The following is an 11,131-nucleotide window of genomic DNA, read 5'->3' as shown; positions in this document are numbered from 1 at the left end:
TGCCATGCTAGCTAGGCTAACTAGCCACCTAGCTAGTCTGTGTACGCCGTTGGCAGTTGCGTCGCTGTGTTGGTATAATTTGTGCGAATTTATGAACGTCTTGTGAACACCCAAATTGAAACTACAACAAACAAGACGGGACAAAAAATAACCGAAGCCCCCCCGCTCTCGGTTGAACACGCAAAGACGACGTTTTTGGTGTGGCCGAGATGTCCTCTTTCTCCGAGGCGGCTCTAGAGAAGAAACTGTCCGAGCTCAGCAACTCTCAACAAAGTGTGCAGACGCTGTCGCTGTGGCTCATCCATCACAGGAAACACTCCAAGACCATCGTCAACGTTTGGTTCAACGAGCTCATCAAAGGTAAGCGGGCGGCACAGGTAAACGGTGGTGCGAACAAAAGCATGCTAGCATCCGCTTAGTGCAGGCTAACTTAGCAATAGCACTAAGCTAGGAACTTTTCCCATGACTAGTTTTATTTTAGTCAGTGCAAGGTTCTACCAAACAAAAAACTTTAACCTCACCAAATGTCAAAACAAGCAAGTGTGTACATGGGTCATAGGTTTTGAGGAACTACTGCAAAAAGCCAAGACAAAGCTCTTATCACAGGGGTGCGCGGTTGTTGTTATGCACCTACTACAGTGAATGTTGGTCAAAGATCCGCTATATGACAGGTGCGCTCTGCTCTTTGGATTGTCTTTGAGGACCGACTGCAAAAAGCCAGTCATAGATCCCCTGTGTGACAGCAGCTCTATATTATAGGTGTGCGCTGCCATTTTTGGGGAATCTACTGCAAAAGCGCTCGTCAAAGATCCTTAATGAGAAAGCGAGGCTTGTTGAGGACCTCCTGCTAAAATGCTAGTCCAAGATCCTTTACATTACAGGAAGCTATTTTTTAGGACTGACTGCAAAAAGACAATCCTGTATGAGCGCTCTGCTGTTTTTAGGACCTACTACAAAATATGCTTTTCAAAGATCCGCTATGTCAGTGGTTTCCAAACTTTGTACAGTGGCGTACGCCTTCAGAAATTTTACCTGAAGCAATGTACCACTACTACTGCACACTTAAAAAACATTCTTATATTAGGGAACTTGAAATAATGCACAAAGTTAATTGATTAATTAGTTTAACAGTAATTTCGTGTCAAAAATGTTTTTTGCATGGTCACATTTTGATCAAGTTTGATGACATGAGCACTGATAAATAGTTAAGTAATCATCCTGCATATTTTTTTATTCCAGGCTGATGTTGGCATCCTTCCATTTGAATGGATTGAATTTGAGCTTCACTTTTTTTGTCTGCTCACGATGGGCGTGGTTTAAGGCTGCATATTCATTTCATACCAAATTGAAGGGGAAAGTTTAACAATCATCAGTATCGGATGTACAAAAACCAATAGAAATAAAATTTTTGAGATTAAACACTTAATGCACAAAATAATCATTAAACCTACTTATTTGTTCATATGATGCACACACAGTAATGAAGAACTTCATGCTCAGGCTCCTTTCTGCTCCGTTTTCCTTGCGCAGGGAGGCGTTCAGGCACACTCGTAATTGAGAGCGTTTCATTCACATACCCATTGACATTACACGTACCCCACTTTTGGAACCTAGGCTCTATATGAAAGGGGTGTTCTGCTGTTTTCGAGGACCTACTTGCAAAAAGCCAGTCATAGATCCTCTGTGTGACAGCTGCACTCTGCTGTTTTTAAGGACCTATTACAAAATATGCTTCTCAAAGATCCCTTATAAGAAAGGGATGTTCTGTTGTTTTTGAGGACCTATTGCTAAAATGCTAGTCAAAGATCATGTACATTACAGGAAGCTGTTTTTGAGGACTGACTGCAAAAAGCCAATGATCATTTTATGTGATAGCAGCGCTCTGCTGTTGTTAAGGATCTACTGCAAAACAAAAAACACTAGGCAAAGGTCTATATGACGAGCATGCTGCTGTTTTTAAGGAGCTACTGCAAAATATGCTTGTCAAAGATCCTCTATATGAAAGAGGTGTTGTGCTGTTTTTAAGGACCTACTTCAAAAAGCCAGTCATAGATCCTCTATGTGACAGCAGTGCTCTTTATTATTGGTGCACGCTGCCGTATTCATCAATCTGCTGCAAAAACACGAGTCGAATGTCCATTATAGGAAAGGGTCACTCTGCTGTTTTTGATGACCTACTGCTAAAATGCTAATCAAAGATCCTCTACATAACAGGAAGCCGTTTTTGAGGACTAAGTACAAAAAGCCAAAGATCTTCTATATGACAGCAGCACTCTGTTTTTGAGGACCTACTCCAAAAAACGCTTGTCAGAGATTCTCTATAAAACAGGAGCGTGCTGCCGCTTTTATAGGAATCTGCTACACAAACGCGAGTCAAAGATCCTTCATATGAAAAGGGGCATCCTGCTGTTTTTGAGGACCTACTGTAAAAATGCTAGTCAAAGACCCTGTATATGACAGGAGCGCTGTGCTGTTTTTTGTAATCTGCTGCAATTCTGCTGCTGTGGCTGCCGGTTACAGCAGCTCTGTACTTTTCTTCCACCTTTTAGTGTTTTTATAGTATTTTAGTCTTCTTCTTACTTTTTCTTTTGGTCGCATCTGGTCGAGTGTGCAGTTATGGAGGTTGATATTGTTACTTTTCTAGTTTGCGCCTTGATGCTCTTTGAACTTTTCAGTTCAACTGTGGGAAACCTCTTCAGCCACGGCTCCCCATTCAACCAAGGCTCCATTGTTTACACCCGGGATCAGCTGTTAGCCCTGTGCCACACACCCCCTCTCTGCGCGGAGAGGCCGGAGATCCCCAAGGAGCTGCGGAGGAGCAGAAGAGGATGCAGGTCGGGAGTGAAGTGCAAGAAGCGGAAAAGACGGTACAAGCCATGTCTACCGTCTGTCATCATGGGGAACGTAAGATCTCTCCCCAACAAGGTGGAAGAGCTAACAGCGCTGACCCGACTGCAGAGGGAGTACCGGGAATACAGCCTCATGTGCTTCACGGAGACGTGGCTGAGTGAACTTTCTCTGGATTCACACGTCACAATGGACGGATTCCAGCTGGTACGAGCGGACAGGAATGCAACGGAGAGCGGTAAGAAGAAGGGAGGGGGAATCGCTGTGTTTGTGAATGATTGATGGTGCCACCCGGGACACATCTGTGTGAAGGAGCAACTGTGCACCAGAGACGTGGAACTGTTAGCGGTTAGCATGCGGCCATACTACCTTCCGAGGGAGTTTTCACATGTTATTGCTATGACTGTGTACATCCCCTGCTGCAGCTATAGAGCAGATCCACACCATCGTCTCTCAAGTTCAGAACCATCACCCCCAATCCCTCCTCCTCATCTCCGGTGACTTCAATCATGCTTCCCTGTCCTCTGCTCTTCCCACCTTCACCCAGTATGTCAGATGCCACACTAGAGACAATAAAACTTTGGACCTCCTGTATGCAAACATCAAGGATGCATACACCTCATCCCCCCTCCCCTCGCTGGGTCGTTCTGATCACAACCTCGTCCATCTCGTCACAGACTACACTCCAGTAGTGAATAGACAACCCCCTGTGAAGAGGCCTGTGAAGCAGTGGTCTGAGGAGAGCAGTGCTAGGCTCAGAGACTGCTTCCAGACAACAGACTGAGAAGCGCTCTGTAGTCCCCATGGCAGTGACGTTGACAGCATGACACACTGCATCACAGACTGTATCAACTTCTTTGTGGAGAACACTGTGCCCTCCAAGTTGGTGCGGTGTTTTCCCAACAACAAACCCTGGATGACCTCTGAGATTAAGGCCCTGCTGAACATGAAGAAGAGGGTCTTCAACTCGGGGGACAAGGAGGAGCTGCGCAGAGTCCAGAGGGAACTCCGGCATAAGATCAGGAAGGGGAAGGACTGCTACAGGAGGAAACTGGAGAAGCGGCTGGAGGAGAATAATGCCAGGGAAGTCTGGAGAGGCCTGCAGACCATCACAGGCCATGGCAAAGAAGTGGGGAGAGACCAAGCCAGTGGGGACAAGATCTGGGCAGATGAACTCAATCTGTTTTTCAACAGATTTGAGTCTGCCCCCCCCTCCCTCCTCTACCCACTCACCACTCTTCACCCCCACATCCCAATCCCAGCCATCCTCCACCCCCCTCTCCATAACTGATGATCAGGTGAGAAGTCAGCTGAAGAAGATCAAGGCAAGGAAGGCCCCGGGACCGGACGGCATCAACCCTAGAATCCTCAAGGACTGTGCTGACCAGCTCTGTGGAGTTCTCAGGCACTTGTTCAATATCAGCCTGAGCCTGGAGAAAGTCCCGGCCCTGTGGAAGACCTCCTGTGTGGTCCCGATACCAAAGACACCGCGTCCCAAAGAGCCTAACCACTTAAGGCCTGTTGCCTTGACCTCTCACCTGATGAAGACCATGGAGAGGATTATCCTGCAGCACCTGCGACCCCTGGTGGGCACTCAGCTGGACCCCCTGCAGTTTGCTTACCGGCCTCGGATCGGAGTAGACGACGCAGTGATCTACCTCCTGCATAGATCACTGCTACACCTGGAGGACAGCGGGAGCGCTGTGAGGGTCATGTTTTTTGACTTCTCCAGGTCCTTTAACACCATCCAGCCGTCACTACTCAGAGTGAAGATGGAGAGTGTGGGAGTAGACCAACACCTGACTGCATGGGTTATAGACTACCTCACCAACAGACCACAGTATGTGAGGCTCCGTCACTGTGTGTCTGACATGGTACTCTGCAGCACAGGTGCCCCTCAGGGTACGGTGCTCTCCCCTTTCCTCTTCACCCTCTACACCTCGGACTTCACACACAACTCCACACAGTGTCACATCCAGAAGTTCTCCGATGACACAGCCATTGTGGGTTGTGTTTCAGAGGGGAATGATCTGGAATACAGGACGGTCATCAGGGACTTTGTCAGCTGGAGTGAGCTTAACCAGCTGCAACTCAACACCAGCAAGACAAAGGAGATGATCATTAACTTCCAGAGGAAAACATCTCACTTCACACCGGTGAACATCCAGGGAGCGGACACGGAGTTGGTAGACAGCTACAAATTCCTGGGTGTTCACCTTAACAACAAGCTGGACTGGTCTGTCAACACCCACGCCCTCTACAAGAAGGGCCAGAGTCGCCTCCACCTGCTGAGGAGACTGAGGTCCTTTGGTGTGTGCAGGACTCTTTTACGGACCTTTTATGACTCTGTGGTGGCCTCAGCCATCTTCTATGCTGTGGGCTGCTGGAGAGGGGGCAGCACGGAAAGGGACAGGAGCAGGATCAATAGGCTGATCAGGAGAGCGAGCTCTGTCCTGGACGGTCCTCTGGACACCGTGGAGGAAGTGGGGGAGAGAAGGATGTTGGCTAAGCTGACATTCATCATGGACAACACCTCTCACCCGCTACATGACACTGTTGTTTCCCTGGGCAGCTCCTTCAGCAGCAGACTGTTACACCCTCGGTGTAAGAAGGAGAGGTTCCGCAGGTCCTTCATACCGACCGCTGTCAGGCTCTACAACACCTGCACCACCTGAACCATGTTGCAGTCAATATGCATTCTTTACACTGTATTCTTTACTTGCGTATCTTGCTTGCTGCTGTAACAAGTGAATTTCCCCGCTGTGGGATAAATAAAGTACAAATACAAATACAATACAATAACAAGTCAAAGATTGTCTATTTATGGCAACACTGCTGTTTTAAGGATGACCTGCAAAAATGCTATCGAAGATCCTTTCTATTGTTTATACCACAAGTGGCAAACTCAAGGCCCGCGGGCCAAATGTGTCCCGCCACGTCATTTTATGTGGCCCGCGAGAGCAATTAAATAGGTCAAAAGCGTGCTTTGATCAAAAACTACATTTCCCACAATGCCTATCAATTACAATACGAAGTGACGGCTCACCGCTACTAAACGGCAGTGTCTCCACATCAATGCCAACGAGTTCAATTGACAAATAATGATCCCAAAATGTCCAGTGAGAGAAAAGTTGATGCGGATGGAAGACCGTATCAAGAAAGATGGGAAGGGGGGTACTTGTTTGTGCTTCAAGGAGAAAGACTGGTATGTCTTTTGTGTTACGAAGCGGTGTCGGTTGTTAAAGAGTACAATCTGCGTCGGCATTTTGACACTAAACACGGAGCTAAGTACGCCAAAGCTTGTCTTCAAGAAAAGTATCAAATTGCCCAAGAATTAGAAGGCAAACTGCACTTGCAGCAGAGTGTGGTCACGAAATCCACAACCAAAAACAGTGCGGCAGTGGAAGCTAGCTTTATTGTGGATGAAGAAATTGCCCACGCTTCCAAGTGTTTTTCAGAGGGAGCGTTTTTTTTAAGCAGTGCATGCTGAAGGTCTGTGAGCAGGTGTGTCCCGACCAATTACAGATTAAAAAAATATCAATTTTTAGGTTAGTTACTAACCTAAAAACTTGACCAATATACTGAGTCAACTTTTATTTTGTCATTTTTAGTTGATTACATATTATTTCTATGTAGCTGCTGTTGCAATTATTTAGTATTTGCAGGTTTTATGTTTGTATGCAGACAAATGATTGTAGTCAAACCATCAGTTGGATGCAAGACTGTGTAGCCTTTTTTTTTTTTATAAAATGCTACATCTGTCATACAAGTGTTGATTTTACAGCAAAGTTAATGTCATCACTTGTGTTTTATGTTATTTTTCTTAATTCACTTGGATAGTTTGATCGTTGATTGATGGAGTAGTGTGGGTTTCATAAGCTGACAAATGCAAAGGATTTATGTTGTAACAGAGCAACAAGTAAAGATATTTTTTTCTATGCAACTGTAATGTTTGTCACTTGAATAAGTCATAAATTTAGAGTTATTTAACATTAAGGAGTTGTTACGTTTATTTTACATTACATTCGATTACATTTAGTTTTATTCATAAGTTACATCTGGCCCATTGAGGACAGCCATTATGTCGATGTGGCCCTAAGTGAAAATGAGTTTGACACCCCTGGTTTATACAGTGTGTGCATGTGTGCGTGTGCAGCTCAGGTATCCCGCAAGCTGACCTTCTTGTACTTGGCCAATGACGTGATCCAGAACAGCAAGAAGAAAGGACCAGAATTCACGCAGGATTTTGCGCCGGTCATCGTTGACGCGTTCAAACACGTTCACAGGTTACACATGGACTTGTTGCTGTTGTTCTTGCGTTGTTTTGCTCAGTGTGTGGATTTTAAGCGTGTGTGTGTGTTCTGCAGGGACGGAGAGGACGGCTGTAAGAAGCATCTGGGTCGGGTGTTGTCCATCTGGCAGGAGAGAGCCGTGTACGACAATGACCTACTGGAGCAGCTCTCCCAAGTCCTCTGTAAGCTAACCAGCTAACTAGCCTAGCTAACTAGTCTTCATGAATGCACATGTGTAACAGTCTCCTGTGCTCCTGTCCAGACAGCGACAAGAAACCCAAGAAGAGGTCCTACGAGTCCATCCAAGCTGCAGATGAGGACTTTGCATCCAGGAGTTCTCCAGTGGAACCCCCACAGGTTCTGTTCCTGACAGTGTAGTAAGGAAGGACACTTTAGAACATGTCCACGTGTACACGGTCCTTTGGCTTTTTCAAACTTTTTTTAAGCCCTGTACATGTGGACATAAGCTTAGGCGACTAATAAGATGTTTTTGTGAGCATTTTATTCTTGGAGCTTTTCTCCAGAACATCTCAAGCTTTTATCGGACATGAACTAAACGCGTCCGCCTCTCCTGCTCAGACGTCCGAGCTGATCCGAGCCCTCCAGGAGCTGGAGAACGCCACCTCAGGAGACTCGCTGCTGCGTCAGCGCATCTCCTCGCTTCCCGCCGAGGTGCAGGACGCATCCCTGCTTCACAGGATCACAGGTGGGGACTAATGAGGAGGCGGGGCCCAACAAGGAGTACACGCGTTCTGATGAATCAGCCAGTGGGAGTGTCTTAATAATGCAAGACACTCACCAGCCACTTCTTTCAGCAGTGTAATGATAGTTTATTCATCCTCTGAGGCCTCTGAGGGTTTGAATCTCCGTTTGGGTATCTTTGTGTGGAGTTCGCATTTTCTCCCCATGCATGCGTGGGTTTTCTCCACCCACATTCCAAAAACATGCATGTTAGGTTAATTGGTGACTCTCTGGTCCATAAGTGTGAGTGTGAGTGTGAATGGTTGTTTAAGTTATGTTTTAACTTTTCACACAGGGCCATCGAGATTTGGATTTTTTTTCTCCCCTAATAATAAAAAGTTTCATTTAAAAACTGCATTTTATGTTCAGTTGTGGTGTCATTGACTAATATTTTAAATTTGTTTGATGATCTGAAACATTTAAGTGTGACAAACATGCAAAAAAAATAAGAACTCAGAAAGGGGGACAAACACTTCACACACCACTGTGTGTGTGATATATATATATATATATATATATATATATATATATATATATATATATTAATACAATATTCTAATTTGCTGTATATATATATTAATACAATATTCTAATATGCTGTATATAATATATATTAAAATTATATTATCATTAAAATATTCTGATATTCAGCATATAATAGATTTAAATAATATGAATATAATAATAATAATAATGTTGTATTAGCCAGGTGTAGCCAATAAGTGAAGTGTCTATCCCTGTGGCGTTGGCTTGATCACTTGAAAACACGATGAAACAATGATCATTTATAGTCATTATGGAAGGAAGCCACTGAAAAGAAATATCAAAGCAAAACAGGAAGTTTCTCAATGTGCTTTGTCCTCCTGACCCTCCAGATAAGGAGTCGGGGGAGCGTATCTCCCGGCTGGTGGACGACGCTTGCATGCTGCTGGCCGACTACAGCGGCCGTCTGGCGGCGGAGGTCGACGACCGGCGGCAGCTGACGCGCACCCTGACCAGCTTCCTGCAAAGCCAGAAGGACGGCTTGGTCCAGAACGAGCAGAAACTTGAAGTGCGTACACACTTTTTTTTTTTTTTTAAACTTCAATGACTTGTTTTTTTTTTTAACATGCATGTCCTTTCAGCTTTCATGAGTGCTGCGTGTCCTGCTGCACACTGATATTGCTAACACACACTTTAAGCCTGTTATTTTTTAACACAATGCTCAACATCCGAATGAGATTTTCATGCACTTTGGTTGTTTGCAGCTGACACTCAGGAGGCAAATGCAGGAGAACGTCGTCCCTTTCTGTATTGTCACTTTGTAATAAAAACCTCAATTCAAATAAAGGAAAGTCATCTTGTCAGTGCTCTATCTTTTCTGATGAGGTACAATTTTCAAAATGAGCAAATGTTCGGGTTCTTGTTTTAATAGTTTTACATTTTTTACCATTTTATTGCACTGTATTGTTTCCATTGGAAACTTTTTATTATGTTTTTTTGTATTTTATTATACTCATCGTTTGCATAGGAAACTTTTTATTTTTTGCTATTTTATTTTATTATACTGTATTAATGTTTCAATCTGAAGCCTTTTAAAAATCATTTTGTCCTATTTTATTTTTGTTATACTGTATTATTTTGTCCATTGGAAACTTTTTTTAAAGGATTTTTTTCCCATTTTATTTTTTTTATACTGTATTATTGTTTTATTTTATTTTATATTCTATCCAATAGGAAACTTTTTTAAATTATACTTTTATTGTTTGCATAAGGAACTTTTTTGCCATTTTATTTTATTGTACAGTATTATTATTTCTATTTGAAACTTTTAAAATAGTTTTTTCCAACTTTACTTTTTTTATACTATATTATTGTCTCCATCTGAAAAGTTTTTTAAATAATTTTTTCCGATTTCATTTTTATTGTTCTGTATTATTGTGTATATTAGGACCTTTTTAACATTATTTTTTCAGTTTTATTTTATTTTATTATACTGTATTATGGTTTCCATAGAAAACTTGTTTAATTATTATTTTTCCCCATTTCATTTTATTGTACTCTTATTTTTTTTCCTGTACATTTGCATTTTTTCAAAAAATATTTCTTACCCGTTTTATTTATAATACTATATTGTATATTATATCCAGAGGGAGATCCAATCCAAAAGCAAAATTGAATGAATTTTGTTTTTGGTAAAAAGACATTTTAAAACTTTACGGTTGATGTAAACTTTACAATAAAGATGAATACAGCCACCATAAACACTTTATGATTATATATCATTGCAGAGTTCATCAAATGTGAATTTTAATGGGGGGGTTTTTCATCACTTCAAATACATGCCAAATACCAGCAATGTGTATTCTATCGGTGCTCTTTTTGGGGAGGAAATGTGTGCTTAAAATAGTTTTTAAATGTGAAATGTAATATACGTAACATGTATCAGCACAGGTGATAAGTGCAAACATTGGCTGTGAAGTCCCACCTGTGATGGATCTTTTCTGTCCTTTCCAGGAGTACAAACGCAAACTGGCCAGGGTGACTCAGGTCCGCAAAGAGCTGCGATCCCGCTTGAACAATCTCCCAGGTGGACTCCGCAACTCCTCAGCCTGATGATTACACACAGACCCACGCTGGACCCTCACTGCGTTTTCATGATTTTTCCCAATTCTTTATTCTTTTAAACCTTTTTTGTCCTCTTGGCTTTTAATCTTCATTGTTGAATGCATTGCTGTAGTGCATTAAACTCTCCCTCCCCCACACCTTTTTGTAAACTAGCTACTGTCTCTCCCCTCTCTTAATTTAAGCTGTTTTTTCTGTATGTGTTCAGGATATATTTGCAAAGGAATATTTTCAAACAAGAGAATGAGGGGGCGTGTCTCTCATGTCAGTGTACATAATAACAACCTACAGTTGCATGTAAATATCTATATTTGTATTCATGTCAGACTTCATTACACACTTGCTTTTGTTTTTTGTATATATATCTGCTGGTATTCAAATAAAAACATGATGGACAAAGTCCCTGCTTTTGAATTGTTTTTGCAGTTAAGCTTCGGGCCGAGAGGGGGCGGCCCTCCGCCAACTAGAAAAAGCTTTGTGAAAATCCATCCATTTTCTATACCGCTTCTCCTCATTAGGGTCGCGGGGGCATGCTGGAGCCTATCCCAGCTGACTTCGGGCGACAGGCGGGGTACACCCTGGACTGGTGGCCAGCCAATGGCAGGGCATATATAGACAAACAACCATTCACACTCACATTCATACCT

At 43.1% G+C, this 11,131-nt stretch overlaps 1 protein-coding gene across 2 annotated transcripts; it reads left to right on the top strand.

The window, feature by feature from the left end:
- The first annotated feature begins 14 nt into the window (after positions 1–14).
- On the top strand, positions 15–10,880 carry LOC129173349 (regulation of nuclear pre-mRNA domain-containing protein 1A-like). 2 transcript variants are annotated; one of them, XM_054764171.1, is made up of 7 exons: positions 15–360; positions 7,004–7,133; positions 7,215–7,321; positions 7,402–7,496; positions 7,719–7,845; positions 8,756–8,931; positions 9,128–9,526. In XM_054764171.1, the coding sequence occupies exons 1-7, from the start codon at positions 210–212 to the stop codon at positions 9,185–9,187; spliced, it is 846 nt and encodes a 281-aa protein (XP_054620146.1). In that variant the 5' UTR covers positions 15–209; the 3' UTR covers positions 9,188–9,526. The 2 variants fall into 2 exon arrangements, with proteins under 2 accessions (XP_054620146.1, XP_054620145.1); XM_054764170.1 differs by lacking the exon at positions 9,128–9,526 and adding an exon at positions 10,377–10,880 and having other exon boundaries at positions 17–360.
- Positions 10,881–11,131: the final 251 nt, after the last annotated feature.

This window comes from Dunckerocampus dactyliophorus, chromosome 20 (genome assembly GCF_027744805.1).
Source record: "Dunckerocampus dactyliophorus isolate RoL2022-P2 chromosome 20, RoL_Ddac_1.1, whole genome shotgun sequence".
Classification (NCBI taxonomy): Eukaryota; Metazoa; Chordata; class Actinopteri; order Syngnathiformes; family Syngnathidae; genus Dunckerocampus; species Dunckerocampus dactyliophorus.
The sequence above is the reverse complement of the archived record's forward strand: the minus strand, read 5'-3'. Positions and strand labels throughout refer to the sequence as shown.